The 20,621-nt window shown below is 45.9% G+C and overlaps 1 protein-coding gene across 1 annotated transcript in view; it reads right to left on the bottom strand.

Annotated features, from left to right (window-relative positions):
- The window catches only part of Cpvl (carboxypeptidase vitellogenic like), a 107,434-nt gene that overhangs the window by 59,987 nt on the left and 26,826 nt on the right, over nt 1–20,621 (bottom strand). The window contains exons 7-9 of the mRNA XM_048440145.3: nt 15,509–15,575; nt 2,559–2,681; nt 1,862–1,993 (exon numbers count right to left, since the gene is read on the bottom strand). Of these exons, the coding sequence (XP_048296102.3) occupies nt 1,862–1,993; nt 2,559–2,681; nt 15,509–15,575 (322 nt within the window). The remainder of the gene's footprint in view (nt 1–1,861; nt 1,994–2,558; nt 2,682–15,508; nt 15,576–20,621) is intronic.

The following is a 20,621-nucleotide window of genomic DNA, read 5'->3' as shown; positions in this document are numbered from 1 at the left end:
CAGTATGTATGCGGTGACTAACAACTGTCAGTCCAGTTCCAGGGATTTGATGCCTTGTTCTGTCCTCGAGGGTCACCAGAAATGCATGTGGTACACACATCTGCATGCAGACAAACACTCATACACACAAACTAAAATAAATTCAAAACATCAAACAGACTTAGTCTGTTGAACTTGGGATTTGGATATGTGTGTCGTCTTGAACTTCAGGATGTCTTAGCATCTTTGGCTAATGTACTCAACACTGCTTTGTCTACTTCCTTTGAAAACTCAGATGCTTGAATCCATCTCAAGATCTTGGACCAGTGATTGAAGATTCATTTTATACCTTCAAGGAATGGCAAGGGAGGTGTTTAAAGTTTCTACTGAATTTGGTTTAGGAGAGACTCCTGGCCCATAGACTCATGGTCTCTAACTGCCCAAAATACCCAAACTTAACAATTTTCCCAGCCTGTGAGTGTCGTGGCTGTCACATCATGTGCCATGGACATCATTTTGCTTCCTTTTCGGGCCCCTCAGCTGTCTTTCTTCAGACTCTGCTTAAGGACCTCTGGGAGCTTCTCTAAAACCATAGCGAATGTGTCCCTCTTACAAAGCAGCCTCACACCACATACAGTTTGGTAGTGCTGCTCAATTCTCAGGCTTTCCTCTTCTCCCTGGCTCTGGCACAGCAGGCAGCCTAAACCCAAACCTATCCGGAGGACACTACGATTGTCAGTGAGAGGCACGATCTTCCGTGCTCTCAAGACAATCCTGCTTCCTCCGTATTTACAACTGCACAAGGCGTTCTGGCTCCACGTTTTGCCGCCATGTCTGCTATCCTGACACAGAAGAGAACTGTCAGCATTTCTACCTAGGGCTGGGACTTCCCTTTCCCAACCCATCTGCACAGTTTGCTGTTATCAGACTTCACAGCAAACCCATCCCAGGGATCCTGGTACCCTGCTTGTAACATGTACATCACTGTAAGTCGCCTCTTTTCTCCCCTAGTTTGCATGTTCCCTGTTTTGGTCATAATCGGCCTATCTAGTGCACCTGAAAGTCTATTAACACCAAGCCTTCGTCTGAACAGTCATGGTGACTTTAGGTACACAGAACATGTGTCTAATAGCAAGCTTATTGAGGTCCTGAGTCTAGTCCTGTGTCACTAACCAGCATGTCTGACAGGATGGTCCCTAGAGATGTGTAGCAAAAGTGCCAGAGGAAGGTTGCTTACTTTGCCTTTGCATTGACTAAAAGATGCAAGTTCCTGTATCTCAGAATTAAGTGTAACCTTACACCTTGAATAACCAAAATCCAAAGGAAAACAAGAGAGTAAAGGTTCGAACCATATCACCAGTCTCATGCTCAACCGTTAGGTTAACTGTGTGGCAATATTCACACACGCTATTTCTGTTGGAAGATGTCTCCCATTACAGTCCATTTTGTAGTCTTTGATCCTGGCTCTTGCGGTCATGTGACTTGGGTTACACACCAGGTCACTTCTCCAGCTGAGTGCCTGCTTGTGGACATAACCCTCCTGAATGTTTCCAAGCGTCTGCTGAAGCTCAGATATCCACTTCCCTAGGTCACCTAGGTTCTGATTTCCAGATGCTACAGAATGCCTTCGGGTCCCAGGCAGCATTTAAGGAAGTCAGAACAGGATGGATGGTCTCGGATTAAAAACACAGCCAAAGCAAACTCAGAGAAAGGCAGGCAGGGCTTTTCTTCATGCCCATCCACCTCCCCTCCTGACCCTCAGCAGAGGAGGGGGTAGATACTGTCCTGAAAGCTGGAACAGCGTGGTGTGCCTCCTGACCCCTCCTCCCCTCGGATGGTTTTAATTGCTCAAGGGCGGCAGCCTGGGGGCCCCAGAACTCACTTCAAAGGCCTTTATCCAGTTCTGCTCTTTGATGTGCTCTATGCACTTGCTGCACTGCTTCTGGAAGTGCTTTTGCTGCTCCTCATCCAACAGGCCAATCTGGTACAGGAATGTTGCATACCCTCCTATAATCTGGGGACAGAAGTGACACACATGAACACCAGAGAGAGAAGGCTGGGACACCCCTTGCTTCAAGAGGAAACATTTCTGCAATGATCTATTAATTTCTGCTGGAATGAGTCAAACCAGACAACTCTACACACGGACATATGCCACAGAAAAGTCACACATACAGCACAATATTCATATATGTACAATCTGGTATTATTCATCGGAGACTGAAATGGTAAGATGGCACACTGAAAAGTCTAGTTACGAATTAGGTGTGAGGGCTGGAGGGATGGCTCAGTGGTTAAGAGTGCTGCTTACTCTTCCAAAGGTCCTGAGTTCAGTTCCCAGCAATCACATGGTGGCTCACAACCATCTGTAATGAGATCTGGTGCCCTCTTCTGAACTGCAGGCATACATGCAGAATAATACTGTATACATAATAAATAAATAAATCTTTAAAAAAAGAAAAAGAATTAGGTGTGAGCTAAGTTAACATTGTCTTTTAACAAGTTAGAACTCAGACATTATTCAATTCAAAGGAATTAGTCTCTGCAAGGGACAGATTGAGACAGAGAAAGCCACCAACCGATTCGGGATCAGAATATGCGTCTCCAATGGCGATTCCTTCCAGGTGGATCTTGAAGTCCCTTGAGGGGTTGAGGGTGTGAATGTAGTGCGCTATGGCCGGCACATATTTCCCTGCGTAAGACTGAGAAGCACAGGTGTTGAAATGACAGTCCCGAATTGATCCACACACATCTGCCTGGGCTGAAGCTAATTGACGATGACTACCATCCATCCCTTCTACTCAGTTTGAAGGCTCTACAGTAACAGAGGGCTCTACTCTTACTTCTGTTCTCACACCGTGTGGCCCCAAGTGACATGAAAAACCCATAAATACCATGTTATCATGGGACAGTCTAATGTCCTTCCAAAACAAAATGCCCTAAAGCACTGGATACAATCCTACCACCCACTGGGTGTCTCTTCCCAGGACCTTCTAGTCCAACATTGACTAGAGAAAAGGGAAAAAAAAATATCAAGTCTAAACCTAAGACTTAAAAATCTGCATAATAAAGCAAAATTTGCAATAAGTATGTATTAAAGGAACAAGAGAAGAGGCAAACAAAGCAATATTGGCCACATATTACTTTTATAGCCAGCCTTTTATAGCACAGGATCCTTTTTCAAGGCGGATTATTTTATGGACCATTTTTCTTCTAACAAACGCAATACTTCAACTTTCGAACTGTCTCAGAAAGTGCAAGTGTTGGTTCAGTGATACAGTCTTAAACTTTTTATTACACATAATTTATTTGTGGGTGGAGATGAGTCAGAGGACAATTTGCAAGAGTCAAGTCTCTCCTTTCGCCCCATGGGCCCCAGAGATGAAACTTAGTCACCAGACTTGGTTGGAAGCACTTTTTTCCCTGCTGAGCCCTCTCACTGGCCTGCTAAGCAATCCTTGAAAGCACAGCTTTGATTAATTCCACCCAAAGTTGCCTTCATGGCTTCTCCGGTTGTTTATCCACCTGTAAACTCCACATGTTCAGAATGAAGCCCCCAACCCTGAGCCTTCCTGCAACCTCCCTTGCAGTTCGTGCTAACTTTGTTCTGGACGTGCAGGTCAAACATCTCGGTGACATTCTTTGTATTTCTTCCCCTTGCCCTCCCTACAGTCCATTAACTAGACTTAGCGATCCTAGCTGGCCCACCAAATGCAGCTGGAAGACAGCGTCTCCTTCCGTGTCTGTGTCCTTGCCCTATTCCAGGTCATGTTACCTGCAGCCTGGGCTACTGCTGCAGCCTCCATACTGACCTTCGGCCCTTCAGTCCCAGCCACTTTATTCTCTGGACAATAGTACAGCTAAAATGCAAGCCAGGCCATGCACTTCCTCTGCTTAACTCCTTCCGTGACTGCACTGGAATAAACGCTGATGTGATCCGCCCCTTCCACCAGTCTCACCCCCACGGTACCTTCTTACTCGATCCTTCCCAGGCCCACTGGGGACCAGACTGCTCCCTGTATGCACCAGGGCCTTTGTACTCACATCTCTTTCCACCCGGAATGCTTTGGCCTGAGCATCTGAATGGTTCATTTCCTCATTTCTTTAAGTGAGGCCACCCAAGCAATGTCTTTTCTGGCCACTAACCAAAATTTTTATTAGTCCTGTTTTCTTCTTTTGGATCTTTTCTTTCCTTCTTAATCCTTATTCTTCCTCAACAAGTTTACCTACTCATCACCTTACACCGTTTTGCTTGCTCCCATCCTAGAAATTGCCCGAACAGTGACATAAGCATCAGATGTGCATACTCTTTTTCATACTGCCTGATGCTGCTAGTGTTCAATAAATAGCTGCGAAATTAATGACTCCATGTGCATTTGGGAAAGGGCAACACGCAGGCATTCATGGTACATTTACGCAGGAATCTGTGAATTCACAGACCTTCTATGACATTCCCAAGGCTCTTCACAGGCTTGGAACATCTGGCTGCTCAGAACTGATCTACACCACAGTCATTAGCACAGGAGGGAAACACCGCTGTTCTCACTTCAAGCTAGGACCCAGGACTTGGAGAGGTTAAGTGGTAAGAGTCAGAATCACACATGGGCTGACCCACTCCAAAAGTTGAAACTCCCTTCGAGCTGATAAAGGCAGGTAATTCACATAACTTATTTGAGATCTTGTTTGCACAGCCCTCTTGTGTAACAGCAGTTACTAAGGTAAAGTAGGGAATCAAAACACTTCCAGCATTCATTCTTAGGAATCTGTTTTAGTTTCCTTATGGCAATAAAAAGATGGGCTTTTATGTCTGAAGTTTGCTAAACAACTGTGCAATATGATCTTATAAGTGGAAATAAGTGTAGGAGGAGGCCACTTGTTGGTTCCCGGCCTCTTAGCTCCAAAATAGTCACACAGCAACAGTATTAATTAAATCACTGCTTGGTCCATTAGCTCTAGCTTCTTATTGGCTAACTCTTACAGATTAATTTAATTCATCTCCATTAATCTGTGTATTGCCACGTGACTGTGGCTTACCAGGTAAAGTTCCTACCGTCTGTCCCGGAGTGCTACATGGCTTCTCTCCAACTCTGCCTCCTTTCTCCCAGCATTCAATTTAGTTTTCCCCGCCTAGCTAAATTCTGCCCCACTATAGATCCAAAGTAGTTTCTTTATTCATTAATGGTAATCACAACATACTGAGGGAAATTCCACATCAAATAAGTGAAGAGTTATCAAACAAATGTCTATAAGATAATGCATTTTCCTGAGTAATCACTTTGCTGATAAAGTGTCTCCCAGCCTTCAGTCAATAAGGGCCTCTGGGACAAGCCATCTGTCAAGACCATCAAGCTAGATACTTGGGGGAGACACAAAAATGAACAAAGCACAACCATGCCCTTAGAAATGTCACAGTTACTTCTAAAGAATGTTATAGAAACCATGTCTCCCATCCACCAGAGCAAATACATAATTCGTGAATCATGTATACAATAACCAGGGCAAAACAGGTCCACAAAGCTCATTTGATACATGAATGATGATCTCACATTATCTCTAATTGTTTTTCTCCACAGAAATTGATACAAATACTAAAAAATGTATATATTGAGTGATAGTATCTCTTGGGTTGTCTTCTCCTTACATTTGGTAAATGAAACATACTCTGAGATGGAAGGCCATGTTCTTTACATAGCTATGTAGTCAGTGGTGGTAAATTTAGCTTAAACCCCCAGTGCATTGCTGTAGGAAATCCTACAGCCAATAGGTGCCCACTGGGGCGTGGCCTCTTATACTATTTATGCCAATGAAAAGCATGTGTCTGGTCTCTTTTCCTGCTGAGAGATTCGGTTGCTGTTCTCCGTTCCAGCAGAGGATATTGACTTGTGAGTCTATCCCTAAATAAATAATCATCTATTATTCTCAAATCTGAGCTAGTGTGGGATTTATTTTAAGCATCCATCTTCAGTGTGTGGAAACTTCCTAACAGTCACTGAAGGTGGGGCATAACTAGGTAAGAAATTAAAAAGCAGCCTATATTTTAGGACCCAGTCTCGATGTTGAGCTTTATCCATGAACCAAACTATGTCACTCACCCTACTATGAGTTCACGCATAACAAACCTCATTTTCTTATATTTTGAAACAATGAAATGAGGTCTGTGCCTGCTAATGGCATACATAGCTGGAGTTCTCCCCAGGCATAGCCGCTTCCACGGCTCTCATTTTTCCTAGCAAATCACATTTCAGTCAGTGGTTACAGAATGTCCTGTGGCTCTCGGGCCCCATGGTGGGACCTGTTTTTTTCTTCCCCACACTCACTAAACAGACCGCTCACAACCAAAAGGACAATTAGATGGATAATTCTGTAAATCACTTCTAAAACCACCACCTTCTTCAGGATTCGTCCCACATCTGCTCTCCCAGCGCTGAGGATCCTTATCTCCGTCTCTGTTTCTGATGTCTGCCATACTCTTTCTTGCTCTGTGTCGGTGTGACAACTCCTTCATTGTCCCGTTCCTTCATCCTCCCGCCGACTGAGTGACTCAGGCTGTCACCCAGTCGACAACTGCAGGTTTATTTTACAGGGAATCAACACACTACAGTCAGACTTCCGTTATTTTTACCTTCCTTGTTAGGATATATTTCTTCGTGTTTGCAAAAACAAACTTCTTATTCTGGAATCATTTATTTCTCAGCTTAGCCTCTCACTATCACAAACACTTTGGAAACAACAGGTTAGCACATGAAGTATATTTTGCTTTACCATCCACGACTTCTGTATACATCTTACAAAGAGTAAAACTTCATATCCGGGGAGAGCGTCTGCCTTTGGGTCAAACTCAGCCTGTGGCTGCCTGTGTTATTACTTTAGACCTGAACATAGGCACACTTGCTCTTCCGGGCCTGAGTTATTCCCTTAATGATGACAGTAATGGCCGCAGTCAGATCTGCAGTTCGGAGTCTTCTCTGACCTCCCAATGGCGCTTCTCAGTGTGGCCAGCAGCAGGCCAATAAAGCCCATGACGTCTGCAAATTAATACTAACCTTCCACCCCCAGATCCAAGACTGGTCTTATAAAAACATCAAAGTCATTCTAAAATGGAAAGGGAAGAGTGCTGCTGCAGGGAACAGACACATTGTGTTAGCGTTTGGCAGTGACCTTTCACCTTCAAACAAGGAACTCAGCCAGATAAGCATATTGTCTCACACCACAACTTAAGCAAAGTTAGTAATCAGCACATCTGGATCCCAGCCTCGGGCGCGCGCGCTGCGAGCTGCCAATTCTAGCAATGCTTGTGCTTAGCTCACTTTCCCCATGGTGACTGGAATCACACTCACCTGCGGCAAGAAGGACTGGGGACATCAGGCTGTGTTTGTTGGTATTTCCTTTATTTGCTGGCGCTCAAAGAAGCAATAAAGCTCTAATTCTGCTCCCATATCAGAAGCGTGGCCGAGTTCGGCTCTCAGGCTTTTATTTTGCCCATGAGAGGAGGGTCTTAACATCACAGCTGAATGGAGTTCTGACCCTTGCTCTGCCATCCCTGGGAATACTTGTTCAGTGTCGGGAAGAGCTTCATGGAAACCACGTGACGAGCTCACTGTACTAAAAACAGTCTGCAGAGGATGTAGTGCTCGCTTAGTTATCCAGATGTGTAAACAGACAATGAGATTCAACTTAGTTGTGTGTTCCTTCTGAACCTCTCCCTTCTTGCATGTCTCAGCAGCATACACAGCTAGCGGCTTACCGTATCTCTGCCGCCCAGGTACTTTTAAGAGAAGGGGAATGATTTCATAGCTAAAACCAAGCTTCAGTTAGCTCCTTCAAAGTGGGGGTGGAGTAGGTACACTGGAAACAACACCCCTTTACATAAATCCTACGTGGATCCAAGGTTTCTAGTGTTTAAGCCACCTTCACCCACGTCTGTTAAAGTATAGCTGTTTTAAAAACCAGTGCAGTTATACTTACTCACTGCCTTGCTTCTAGGCATCAACTTTGGGGTAAAACCAAAGCTTTATCAGCGGTGATAACCAATGACTTTTCAAAGAGAGACAGCTGCCCTGGACATAGTCCCTTCATTCAGAGTTGGGCAGGACTACCTCATTTCTACCTGGTAGAAAAGACCGTGGGATTTGCAACCTTGGTGGTCGTGAACTGAACACCCTGAGGATCACCCTGAACACCCTGTCCTGCTCTGCTCCCATTTCTCCAGTCACTCAACTGGCCAAGACACCTCTGAGAAGAATTCATGACTGTGCTGAGGGAACTCTGTGTCTCCAGAAGGGAGCAATGTTATTTGCCTGTCTAGAAAGAGTTGTACAATGCCCTGGGACAAAGTTCTTCCCACACACGGGCTCTGGAGCAGCCACCTTCACTTAGGGGCTTAGACTGAAAGAACGGGAAAGCTTCAATGCCATAAACAGAATTCTATATACACACTGAAAACACAGAGAAAGCCCCCAAAGGGGTAAATAAATAAATAGTAAATACCTAAGTCTAATGGAATAGCCTAATCAAGATGAGGCCAATGCAAACCTGATTTCATCTAGCCTTGGGGTAGGTGGGATCTCACTTCAGCACAATGTGGTGGTTTGAAAAAAAAATGGCCCCCAAAGGGAGTGGCACTAGGTGGGGTTTTGTTGGAGTGGGTGTGGCCTTTTAGAAGGAAGTGTGTCACTGTAGAAGCGGGCTTTGAGGTCTCATACATGCTCAAGCCACATACAGTGTCTCAGACCACTTCCTGCTGCCCACTGGTCAAGATGAAAGGACTCTCAGCTCCTTCTCCCACTCCAGGTCTGTCCGCAGGATGTCTTGCTGCCCCCATGATGATAATGGACTAAACCTCTGAACTGTAAGTGAGCCACCACAGGTAAATGGTACCTCTTCACAGCAATAGAAACCACAACTAAGACACTCAGCACCATTATTTTCTCTGCAGAGAGAAGTGTGACTTCAAATGGACAGTTTGGAAAATAAGCAAGTAACACAAGCCCTTCAGTGTAGTGGTAATCTCCACAGCTTCCTAGACATTTCTAGACCATGCGTCATCTAACACTGAGACCGCACTGCTGCAATTAAAAGGGGAGCTTTTAACAAGAGGATGATATTATCAGCCATCTATTTCTCTTGACTATGCACTTAAAAAGGAAGCGGCAACATCTACGAGCATAGAACTGTATGGAGCAAGAACATTTTGATCTGTCGCCAACTTCTCATCACTCCGACCCACATAAAGGCACATGCTGACTTCCAAATAAGAGGTAATTCAGTTTTAATACTAAGGGTGTGTTTTTAAAATCACCCACCAGTGGCAGGTACAGGGACACAAGAGGTATCCTCTCCCTTTCTTACTCGAACCTCAAAGCTAATGGGGAAAGCCCAGCTTGCTGCCAGCTGACTCAAGCAGATGAATAAACTCCTTTGTTTAAAAGGGAGACTCCAGTTAATTTGACTTGCAAATAATGAGTATGAGCAAACCAGGCCACGGGCACAAACCAAGGCCTTTGTGCTCTGCAGATAAAATTTAAAAGGTTGAAGCTGCTGAGGTGATTTACCTTAGAAGTGCCAGTCCCCACCTTGGACATCTCTAACCAGGTGCCAGTACTGTGTCTAGACTGGACTATGAGATCCAGCAGGACAGCTCAGTTTAGACAAAGCTTACGACTCTGTCTATGTACTCACATTCTTCTCCATGCAACTTGAGAATCAGTAAATACGTACTGATTTGATTTGGATATATTCTCTGAAAACCGGAGGCCCAACTTGTAAACATTTCCATATGCCCTTGTTCAGTTCTTTGGGTTGCAGCTCAAACCTTGATTTTTATAATATTAAACTCATTAAACAGTCACAAATCCGTTTTCAATTCTAAAAGAAAATATTGGCAACTGCAGATGGCTGTAATTGAAAATAGACGTTTGTCATGGACTGAAGAGTTAAACCAGCTTGAATGCTATCTAATAAAATTCAGCAAGTCCCAGGACCGAGAAATAATTGCATTCCAAGGACTTCCAGTCCTTCTATCACTTGAAACTTTCATTTGCTCTATAAAACTTTATGATCAAAGCCAAGTCTTTGTGATTAAAACTAGGTCTTGGCCAGAAAGACAGACATCCGTAGAGTTGGAGAGCCTCTTCCCACTTGTGGAGTTATAACCCTAGAGAGATGCAGGAAATGCGAATGTGGGTGTCAGACTCTCTTCCAGGAGAGGGTCAATGCTGGGGGAGGAGAGGGTTCCTGGAGACCAGCTCCTCATGCAAGGCTACATAACCCACAGTCGACGTCAGCATTCCAATCCTTTGCCCTGGAGTCTCATCACTAGGTTCCAGCTTTGGCTTTCCCACTCTCCAGCTATGTGACCGTGGTAAGACAGGCCTAGGCTAAGCCTCAGTCGCTCCATCGGTAAGATTGGGATAATCATAAGGAGACTGTTGGGATTGAGTGAAGCAATGCATTAAAAAGCACTCTGCCAGAGAGGACTCATGGCTGCTGTGTATTCCAATGTGTGCAAATCTTCTTCTAGCCCTCCAGTTTGGTGACCCCAAGACTGGAGTAACAAGGTCCAGAAGGCTGACACAGAATGACCCTTGGCCTGTTGCTAGCATGGTGCCCCCATTCCACCTCACCTGTCACCCCATCACTTCCTGACAGTGCTTGTGAGTTGCCTATTATTACTACCTTTCCAAGGGTCAGCCCTTTCCTCAATTCAAACATAACTATGTTAAGAGGAAAATACACTGGGTACAATTGATCCCATCACTTCTACTGAGCCGTGAGCCAGCGAGTCGGAATGAAGAGAAACAGCAACATGGCAGGAAGGGGAAGAAGAGGGAGAAAGCATCCTGAGTCTGAGGTTGCCAAGGAGAGAAGACTGGGTTTGAGTGGGGGATGAGCAGAGAGGGGGTGGTAGACGGGAGAGTCTCCAGGGATTTGGGCAGGAGGGTGGGATGACCGGGAGACAGAAAGTAGATGAGGAGAAATACTACTTATGGATTTTATGTCTAATAGCAGCCTCTCATGAAGTCACCCCGTATCATAAGTGTCAAGAGCTTAACACTGCATAAGAAAATATGAAACAAACGTGGCTCTCATGTGCTGGGTAGTCCCCTAGGCCCATCACTGTAATGACTTCAATGAGGCTGTCAGGCAAAACTTGCTCCTGAAAGGATTTTTCCCATGCCAATGAACATCAAGTACCTCCAATGGACTTCTTAACTAACACATAAGTAGATTCAAAGTTCTGCCTGTATTTCGTCCTCAGTTTGCCTATGGCTACAAACCTTTTCTGCAATGAGGAAGAGATGCTCAGTTTTAAGCATGCATCCTGCCATTTGGGAAGCATCGCCATTTATGAAACCGCCCACACCACAGCTTTGGGTCTTTGCCTGGACTGGTACATACAACCGCATGCTCCGACACTGGGATGTCTCTCTTCCTCCTGCCACCTGCCTGCGTTCCAGTTAGGGCAGTCTCCTTTTGTGCCAAGCCCTTCCCGTGGAAGCTGGGGAGGGTACTCCAGTGCATTGGTGCCCCGAGAACAAGTGCTTCCTCACTAATAGTTACTGGCTCGGGAAGGCTAACACTTCGAAAGAAAGCTAATCACGGGAATTAAACACAGCTTGTTTCTTTTTGAAGTTGACTTTTTTCCTGCCTCAAGGAGGGTGATTTACAGACACATTTGTCTCTCTTTAGAGGAAATTAATTCCAGTTGGCGTTCTGGGCGGAGATGAAGAGAAGAAAGAAGAAAGAATGAGAGGAGAGACTTCTCCCTCGTCGTTCACACCCACAGCGGACCCACATTGCTCTCCCTGCTAGGCCCTGCCAGTGGGATGTGGGTGGGTCCTCACACATGTTGATGCATATAAAGCAGATCAGCCAGACTGCTAATATCAGCTTCAAGGCTCCTTCATCTTTTAGGTAAAACAAATGCTTTTAAAAAATGCATTTGGCTGGGCATGAAGCACAGCAGTAGAGGGCTGGCTTATCATGTTTAAAGTCATGGGTTAGATTTACACACACAAACACACTCAGAGAGAGAGAGAGAAAGAGAGAGAGAGAGAGAGAGAACAACTCAACAGAATAGAACGGGCAATGCTATAGACCTACAATGTGCAAGTGGAGCTTCTATGAACACCTTCTGGCCTGGTCTATCTGCCTTGGGCCATCTGCTTTGAAACCTAATGGAGGCATCACATGCTGGATGCTCATTACAGCCAGTCACTATTTGAAATATCTAAGGAAGATTATATAATTAAACATTCAAGCATTACTACGTAGTAGGTGCTATTATTATTTCCAGACTCTCTTAGACCAATGCAGTGTAAGACCTCTGGACAGCTGCTGTGGCCCCTTTGTGCAGGCTGCTTTCGTTCCTGGCCCACAAATGTAAAAAGGTGCTCTACCCCACGTACGCGCAATGGAAAGCAAAAAAACATTGCTTGAGTTTATCCCATATCTTTCAAGACTGAGTCTACAAATTTGCTGCTGTTATTTGTTGCGACTCCCTAAGAAGAGTGAATGAACATTCGGAAAAGGAAGGGCTTTCACTGGGCAGTTTGGTGAAGGGTTGCAAAGAGGCAGGGAGGGTTGGTAGTATGTCCAATCTGAAGGCACGCGGAGATGCCGTAAGAGTGAATCTGAGTGACTACCACTGAACTTCTGGGTTTTATTGTTGTTTTGTTTTGTTTTGTTTGTTTTTGTTTGTTTGTTTTTTGAGACAGGGTGTCTCTGTGTAGCCACCCTAGCTCTCCTGGAACTCTCTGTAGACCAGACTGGCCTCGAACTCACAGAGATCTACCTGCTTCTGCGGGAATTAAAGGCATGTGCCACCACCGCCCAGCTGCCACTGAACTTTTAATAAATAAAACAAACAGCCACGGGAACTGATTTCAAAACTAACCAACCCCTGGATTGCAAGGTAAAAGACAAAGACTCAGAGAGATTAACAACTTGCCTGAAACCATCCACTGAGACCCAGCTCTCCAATTAGCAACCCAGGATGCCTCTACTCTATTCCAGGTCTCCAATTATCAGCCCAGAACTCTATTCTCCCTCATGGCCTTAAAAGACAAACAAAACAGCACGTGAGACTGGAGAAGTGGGGCATTGCTACTTGGCATTCTTCTTTCTTCAAAGGCATGTGACTTCTAGAGTAGGCATGTCCATCTTGTAGTCATAGGGCTGCATGTAGCCAATCACAGAATCACAAACATACTTAACACATGAGGTCTCATGTTTGTCTATAGTTTTGTTGTTGTTGTTTTGTTTTGCTTCCTGTAATCCAGTTGCTTCACTCTCAACTGTGAACTTTGAGGCTGACACAGAGTCACAATGTCAGAAGGTTGGACACACGTGGACAGATCCACTGTGCTCTTCTGAAACTGAGGCTACATGGTTGCTGCCTCTCTGCCATGGTTCTCGCCCTCCTGCTCCTCTTCCTTTATCACATGGAAGGCGCAAGTTCCCCTAAGAGTATTCATCCTGGCAGCAAAGAATATAATTTTTTCCTTTTCCCACACACATTTGGAAATGGCATGCATGAAACCACAAGGCACAAATCAAACAGACAAGTCAGAAATTTCCTCCAGCGTGTGGCAGCCTTGCCGAGCAGCATGGTTCACGACATCACCACATTATTTGTCAGACAAGGGATGCCACCCTGAGCAGACCAGTCTCCTGCTAGCAGGGGGAAATGTGTGGCTTCCAGCGGAACTGGGAAATGACGAGGGTGTCACTTTCTGCTCCCTTCCCAACTTGCCTCTAAAAATTCTCGAAAGGTGAGGAGAAGCAGAAAACAGTACGGACAGAGGAAGGGAATGTGATTGGATACTGAACAACTGATTATGAAAAACAAAACCAAACTCAGTAGAGATGGCTGAACCTTTCTCTCTGGCAGCTTAGAAAGAGAAGACAGGCTCAAATTCCTGGCTCCATGCTTGTCGTTCTTTAGGAATTTAGCCTGTGTTTCTCTTTCGCTCCCTTCATATGCACATCTGTGGACCACTTGCCTGTCATCCTCACAGCCCCTCCTTTGGCACCATCCCCTGGACCTTTCTGTGAACATCACGCACTCCAGAGTTAAGCCTGAGGGCTCAGAGGCTGACTGCCCCAGCACGATCCTTCCTCCCCAGGAGCATCGAGGTAGGCCTTGGTCACTGCTCTTTATTCTGTCCCTCCAGCCCAAGTTATTGGTTCCCAAAGAGGGTAGGACCTAAAGCAACCCTCAGATTCAGGAGCATGGATAGACTTGCCCGGAGCATTAGACATGCACCAGGCTGGAACACATGGGCTGTTTAGTATGAAAAGCACTTGCTTGAGAGTGAACTGGGACAAGAACAGAGCTCCAGGGACAGAGCAGCAGAGAGGGAGCGACTGTGTCCCGATGAAAGAAACATGGACGCCTTTGCTGGCCCTGGTAACGACAGAGTCATGTTAAAGCCTTTAGCGGCATACAGTGGGATTGCACGGAGAACACAATGCTGCTAAGAACCTTGCTCCTCGGTGTGGGAGAAGGTGCACACAGACGTCCATGCAGGGAAGAATTGGAGACGAGTCACAGAGTCCTAGCAGCAAGGAGCACACTAATGCTCCAGCCTCAGCTTTTCAGGGCCACTCTCCATTGAAACGAGCCAGAGTCCCTGGAAAAATGACTGATCCAGGACCAGCGCAGGCAATGCACAGGGTGCTTCAGAGGCAAATACCTATGATAGAGCAGGAAATGCTCAAAAGTGACCCAACAGCCAGCTTGAAGGGGCTTCCCAAGAGCAGAATCAGAACAAGCATGAAAACAAAAGCAATCGGTTTTGGTAGATGAACTAGAAATACCAAAGTTTGGGTCCATCAGGATATACAAGAACCTAGAGAGGAGACGGCGGGGATTGACTCTGTAGAAGAATGTGGGATGATGCCCGTACAAAAGCAGATGAGAAAGTTGTCATTTCACAACCTGCAGGTCAGAAGAGACACGGTTCATTGATGGATCTAAAACTGCAGAGAGACAGGCTTGAGGGAAGAGCCGTTCGTGGGCTCGCGGATTACTTGTGGATTACAAACAGAAGTGGTGTGTTTAAGTGGTGGAGTCTAGCCGATGCCACCTTAACCGAGTGATCAGGTTCAATACCACCGTGGGGACAAAGTGCCATGGTGCTGTTCCTGGTGGAACACAAGCTCCCCCAGATGGAATCCTCACTGAATATGAACACCGAGGGGAGAATAAGACAAGTTCCTAACATGGGATGTACTACAGGTACCTGGTCCCCACTTCAAATCATTGCTATGACTGACAATAAAAAAGGAGCAGAAGACTGGAATATAGTAACCTGCTGTACCCATCCTAATAGGTGACCCTTCAATGAACCCCAGCTGAAAAAAAAACATTGTTACAGGGTATATTTAGAGGATAATTGGGAAATTGGGAGAGTGGACTGACTCAACACACACACACACACACATGAATATGTTTGCTGTGACTGTCATCCTATAGTCTAGTCTTTCTAATATTGGAGGCACACTAGAAAATAAAATAGCAACTTACCTCCCCAGTGACATAAAAGTTATTCGTCGCATACTCGGGGAACAACTTGAAAAACTGAATCAGTGCACTGTGAAAGAAAGAACATTCAGATTGGAGAAATGAGTCAGAGCAGACTGACTGCCATGCCTCAAAGGCTGGGCGCATGCGCCATTTGCCATTATGCACCGTCTGGGTGCATGAGCCCTGTTTGGAAGGTGTTAGCCCTGGGTTGTGCACTCCTCTGGTCTCCGGGGAGGTTTTAGTCCCGAGTGGGTAATATTGCCTTCCACGCAGATGGCTAGGCAAAGCAAATAGGTAAGCTGATGCTGCCGTGCTCAGAAGTATAAACGCTGGACATCAACATTGGAGAAAGTTCTAAACCTGTGATTGCCACTTTGGGTCATCTAACTGCTGAGGGGTCCTTGTGTCCATGATACCAGCTTCCATATACTGTTTGGCAAGTTTCATTTAAACCTCAATACTCTGTTAGGCCAAATTTGTGGGAAGGCAATAGAAAGTTCAGCTTCTTATCAACCAACGGTTGTGGGGGATGCAGACTTTTTCTACAGAGCTCCCAGAACTCCAGTGTTCTAAGAGCACCAAAGCTGAAAAAAAAAAAAGGAAGAAGAAGGGAGAGAAGGAGGGATGGAGTAAAAGAAAACAACCAGAATCCCAAGGCCATTGGAGTGAACCATGCTGAAATAAAAAAAGAGACAAAAGAAAAAAAAATCCACAAAACTCAGGCACTCTAGGAATGCCTTGACCTGGCGGCAAGGCCTAAGAGGCCAGACAGGGTTTCGGGTCCCAACTTCCTGCTGAGGGACTAAAAACCATGAACCTTCCAGGGAAGATGAAAGGCAAGATGTCTCTGAGAAGCCCGGAGTGGGAGAGAGTTCAAGGGTGACAGAAAGAAAAACTCCATCAATATGACCACCGTGATCCCTGCTAGACTTAACTTTCAAAGGCTCCATAAAAATCCACTGTGTGGCATTTCAGTGCATTCTCTATTTGTTATTTATAGTTTATTTATAGTGACTTTGAGGAACTAAATTTGGGAGGCTGCATCTTGGTAGTTTCCACGTTAGGGCTGGCAGTAAACTGGCTGTAGAACAAGGGTAAAAATAGGAGCTCATTCTCCACCCTCCCCTCAGGAACCTTCAGCCTAAAACCACTTCCCTTCCTCTCTTCCTGCTGGCTGGAAAGGCACCAGCTCATTTACTGCGGTAAATTTCAAGTCTCCTGCTTTAACTTATAGCTTACTTCCTTGGTATTTGATGGGGCATTGTTTGGGCTAATAGGTTTAGCAAATAAAAAAAAAAATCAAGGCGTCCAATCAAAATTGAAGTTCAGATAAAGAATCAGTAATGCTTTAGAATAAGGATGCCCAAATTCTATCTATGACATACTGTGTGTGTGTGTGTGTGTGTGTGTGTGTGAGAGAGAGAGAGAGAGAGAGAGAGAGAGAGAGAGAGAGAGAGAGAGAAAGAGAGAGAGAGAGAGAGAGCCAGAGGTCTGTGCTGGCTGTCTTTTTTAATACTCTCCATCTTTGAAAGATACTTATATATAAAGAAATATTCATTGTTTATCTGACTTTCCAATTCAACTGTGTCTTTTGTACTGTATCTGGCAAGCCAAATTGACAGAGATAATCTCTCACATTACTTCTATCTGGAAAGTACTAGCGTAGTAGCCGAGGCTTTGAAAGCCAGAGTTTCCTCAAAGAAGCTATTACCATTTTATTCTCACAGTTCAGGTCTTTCCATGAACTGCCTGTCTTTCCAGAGCCTTTGCTAAGTGGTTCTTCCTCAGCAGTAAATTAGGAAAATGGCAAATTCAGTACCCAGAGCCACACACACTCCTTGCTAATTTAGCTGCACTTGAGCCGAGCACTGTTTCAATGACTTGACGAGGTTCTGCTTAAACTAAAATCAGGACTCACGTCTGCGTGCCTTTCAAAGCTTAGCATGATGCTGGTGTGCATGCGGCACAAATGTGTGCGTGTGATTCATTTAGGTGTGAATGAACCTGGCACAGAAATCGCGCATCGTCAGGTAGGGACTCTGTTGGAGATCCCTGATGGAACTGTGCCAAGGACTTCCCTGAAAAACAGAATTTTAACGGGAAGCTCTTTGGTAGCAGAATGCTGCATTTTTGAAAGAAGGAATGGCTGGAGGGACACTGCTCCTCAGATGACGTTTTGGAAAGGTCCTGTGGTGTATGTAGGGCAGAGAAGGTGCTGGAATGACAATGAGCGGCAGCCGCAGCCGGTGGCTGGAAGAGAATCTGGCCAGTTCTGGTTGAGCGGAAGCAGTATGAACTCGAGAGACAGTCACGGGGCTCCACACTGCATTGGTTTGAATCTGAAGGCCCGGACTCCAGTGTTGAAGGCTTGGCCGCAAGGCATGGAGGTGTGACTTTGGGGCTGTAACTGCCTCACAAGGGCTCTGGCGTTAGGAATAGATTCATCCACATGTAGATTTGCAGCTATTGAGAAACAGAAACTTCGGGAGTTGGGGACTTCTGGGAAGACGTATGTCCCCAACACGTCTTTTTGACAGGGTATAATTTACCCTGTCCTCTTCTTTCTCGTTTCTGACCTCCAGACCGTCAGGATGCGAGAACAGAGAAGTGTCTGCATCCCATAAGCCTCTCCGCCGACGCAATAATCCAAACCAGACCAAATCAAACCGAATTAGAAAAGGCCCAGGTTTAACGGATACAAACGCTATCGGATGGCTTTCCAGCACCCCATAGAGGAGATGGGAAAGGAAGACAGAAAAGCCACGCCTTTGTTCTGAGGGGGAGCAGTTTAAATACCCTGTGGGAGTGGTCTTGAGCATCTCTGGGGAGGGGTCATTGTTTGGCGGGCTTTCTCGGAGCGGGAGTATGAACTGAGGCAACTCTGGGGATGGGGGTGGGGAGGGACTTGGGGCGGAGCCTCCACCGGAACATTCCAGACTCTTTGAATATATGGAAGCCAGAGGCTGGAGTGAAGCCTTCACCCAATCAAATAGTTCTGGGCCTCCTCCATTCACCTCCAAGAAGGTAACTTTAGGAGCTCTACCAGGCCTTGGGCTCCAGGAGGACAGGGGCTGCTGCCAGTTTCTTCTGTCACCAACTCCAGGGATACATCCAGTGGTCAAGGGAGACCAGAAGACAGCGGCACCAGGCCAGAACTCCACATCAAAGTCGGGAAACTGCCTCCTGCCTTCATTCACAGTTTTCCAAGCCATGGCTCCGCAGCATCCTTTGTAGTGTGTGTCTGACCGTGAGTGAAGAAGTTCCTCTCTGACCACAAAGAAAGCCAGCAGAAACCCAGATGCTACATGGCTCCTTGGAAGGGCCATTCCTTCCAGGCCAGGCACTGTTCACAGAAAAATAGAACTCCATCTTCAGGGGTGGGGAGTGATGCAGGGGAGCTTTCGAAGGGAGAAGAAAGATCTGCTCTTACACACACACACACACACACACACACACACACACACACACACACCCTGTAGTCCATTTACTAGTTCCAAAGCGAACACCCATCTGGCAAGCTGGGGGAGAAGAACGCAGTCAGCACAGGAAACGAATAGTGTAAACTGTAAAGGAAACAGCTGAAATCGGTTTTCTGCACTAGCCTTGATTAGCTATTTTCCAGTTCTAAGAGCCTGAAGCGAAGAGAACCGAAACAGCTATAAACAACGGCTGCTTTGAAATAGGGCCTCTTCCCATGTCATGCGAGAGGAGTCGGACCACATGGCAGCAGTAAACATCCACACGGAGGGTCAACTGCTAGCTGGAAGCATCCTTGCTTCCGGCTTAGGGGGTGAGGCCCTCTGCAAAGCTCTGGCTTGCAAAGGGTGAACACGTTTCTTTAATAGAGAGCCTCCTACCCCACCCCCCACCCCGGGGGCCTTTGCTAGTTAAACAAAGGAGCTGAAGATCCTTGTGGTAAGGGGTGGGGATGGGGGTCTGACCTGAAGGAGAACACACAGTGTAAGTAAGTGGTGCTGAGAAGCGCTTGAGTGGGCTTCTGAGGACCGGCACTACAGTCGTGCCTACACAGGGAGAAAGACCGTGAAGGTGGGAGGCCCAAAGAGGTCCCTCTGGGAGAATCAGCTAGTATGTCCCAAGGAACCACTGTGTGCAGGCTCGATGGTGTAAGGGCCTAGGTATCCCTGCTGGAAACTGAACCCAAGTGTTAAAATCTTGAGGGATTTTATGTGGGAAATTAGAGAGCAGTCGTATTCTTTTCTGGGTCAGCAGAGGGAAAGAAAGAGATGTCCTTGGCAGCAAATAAAGACCAGGAAGCCAGTCCCTCGGTTCCCGGCCTGATCTGCCCCTGAAAAGAAGAGACACCCTGTGTCCTTGCTCCCCCCATCCCCAGAGATTCTGGGTGTGCTCTCTGGGTGGTTAGCAGAATGAGTGGGCAGGTGACACCGGCCATTGGGAGTCTTCTAGAAGATTCTCATGGAGCGTCAAAGGGTGCCCGGGAGCTCTGAAAGAATTTAGACTTGTTCTCTACTAACAATTTATAGCCTGGGAAAATTGGACCAAATTAGAAAGGCTAAGTTAGTTCTTAAAATGTACTAAAAATAGACGTAAGGAATGCAAGAGAATGAAAGGAAAATTGATGTGTACATATACTTTAACCAGGAACATAACTTGATATCCCTTCTCCCACTTGTTGTTGTTGGTTTTTTTTTTTTTAAGTAAAAGACAATTTTTGTAAGATGAAGAAGACGGGAAAGACCACTTTCAGTCTGGAGAAGGAACGACAAACCTACAGAGTGAACTATACATCTAGACCACAGAAGGCGCAGTCGTGGGAAAGAAGACAAATGCCTGGAAAAGACGTTATCTCCGGGCAAGCACAAAGTTAGATCAAATTTTAGAGACAACTGGAAACTCCTGAGTCATCTGGGTGGACGGCTTGAGACGGGATCTTTGGCTAAAAATGTGTACTGTATCTCTACTAAGTCTTGTAGGATATTATTCTCAAACTTACATTCATAATTCACCCCTGTTGACTTTGTCTGCTGATCAGATAAACAATAACCAATGGCAAGGAAAGGAAGAGCAGAAGACACCGTGTGTGCACACACACTTGGGTGGAAGTGTTCCGCAGCACTGTAGAAGTTGGGCGATA

This window comes from Myodes glareolus, chromosome 6, assembly GCF_982192425.1.
Source record: "Myodes glareolus chromosome 6, mMyoGla1.1, whole genome shotgun sequence".
In the NCBI taxonomy this organism is placed as follows: Eukaryota; Metazoa; Chordata; class Mammalia; order Rodentia; family Cricetidae; genus Myodes; species Myodes glareolus.
Note: the sequence above shows the minus strand (reverse complement) of the source record. Positions and strands in the feature narration are given on the sequence as shown.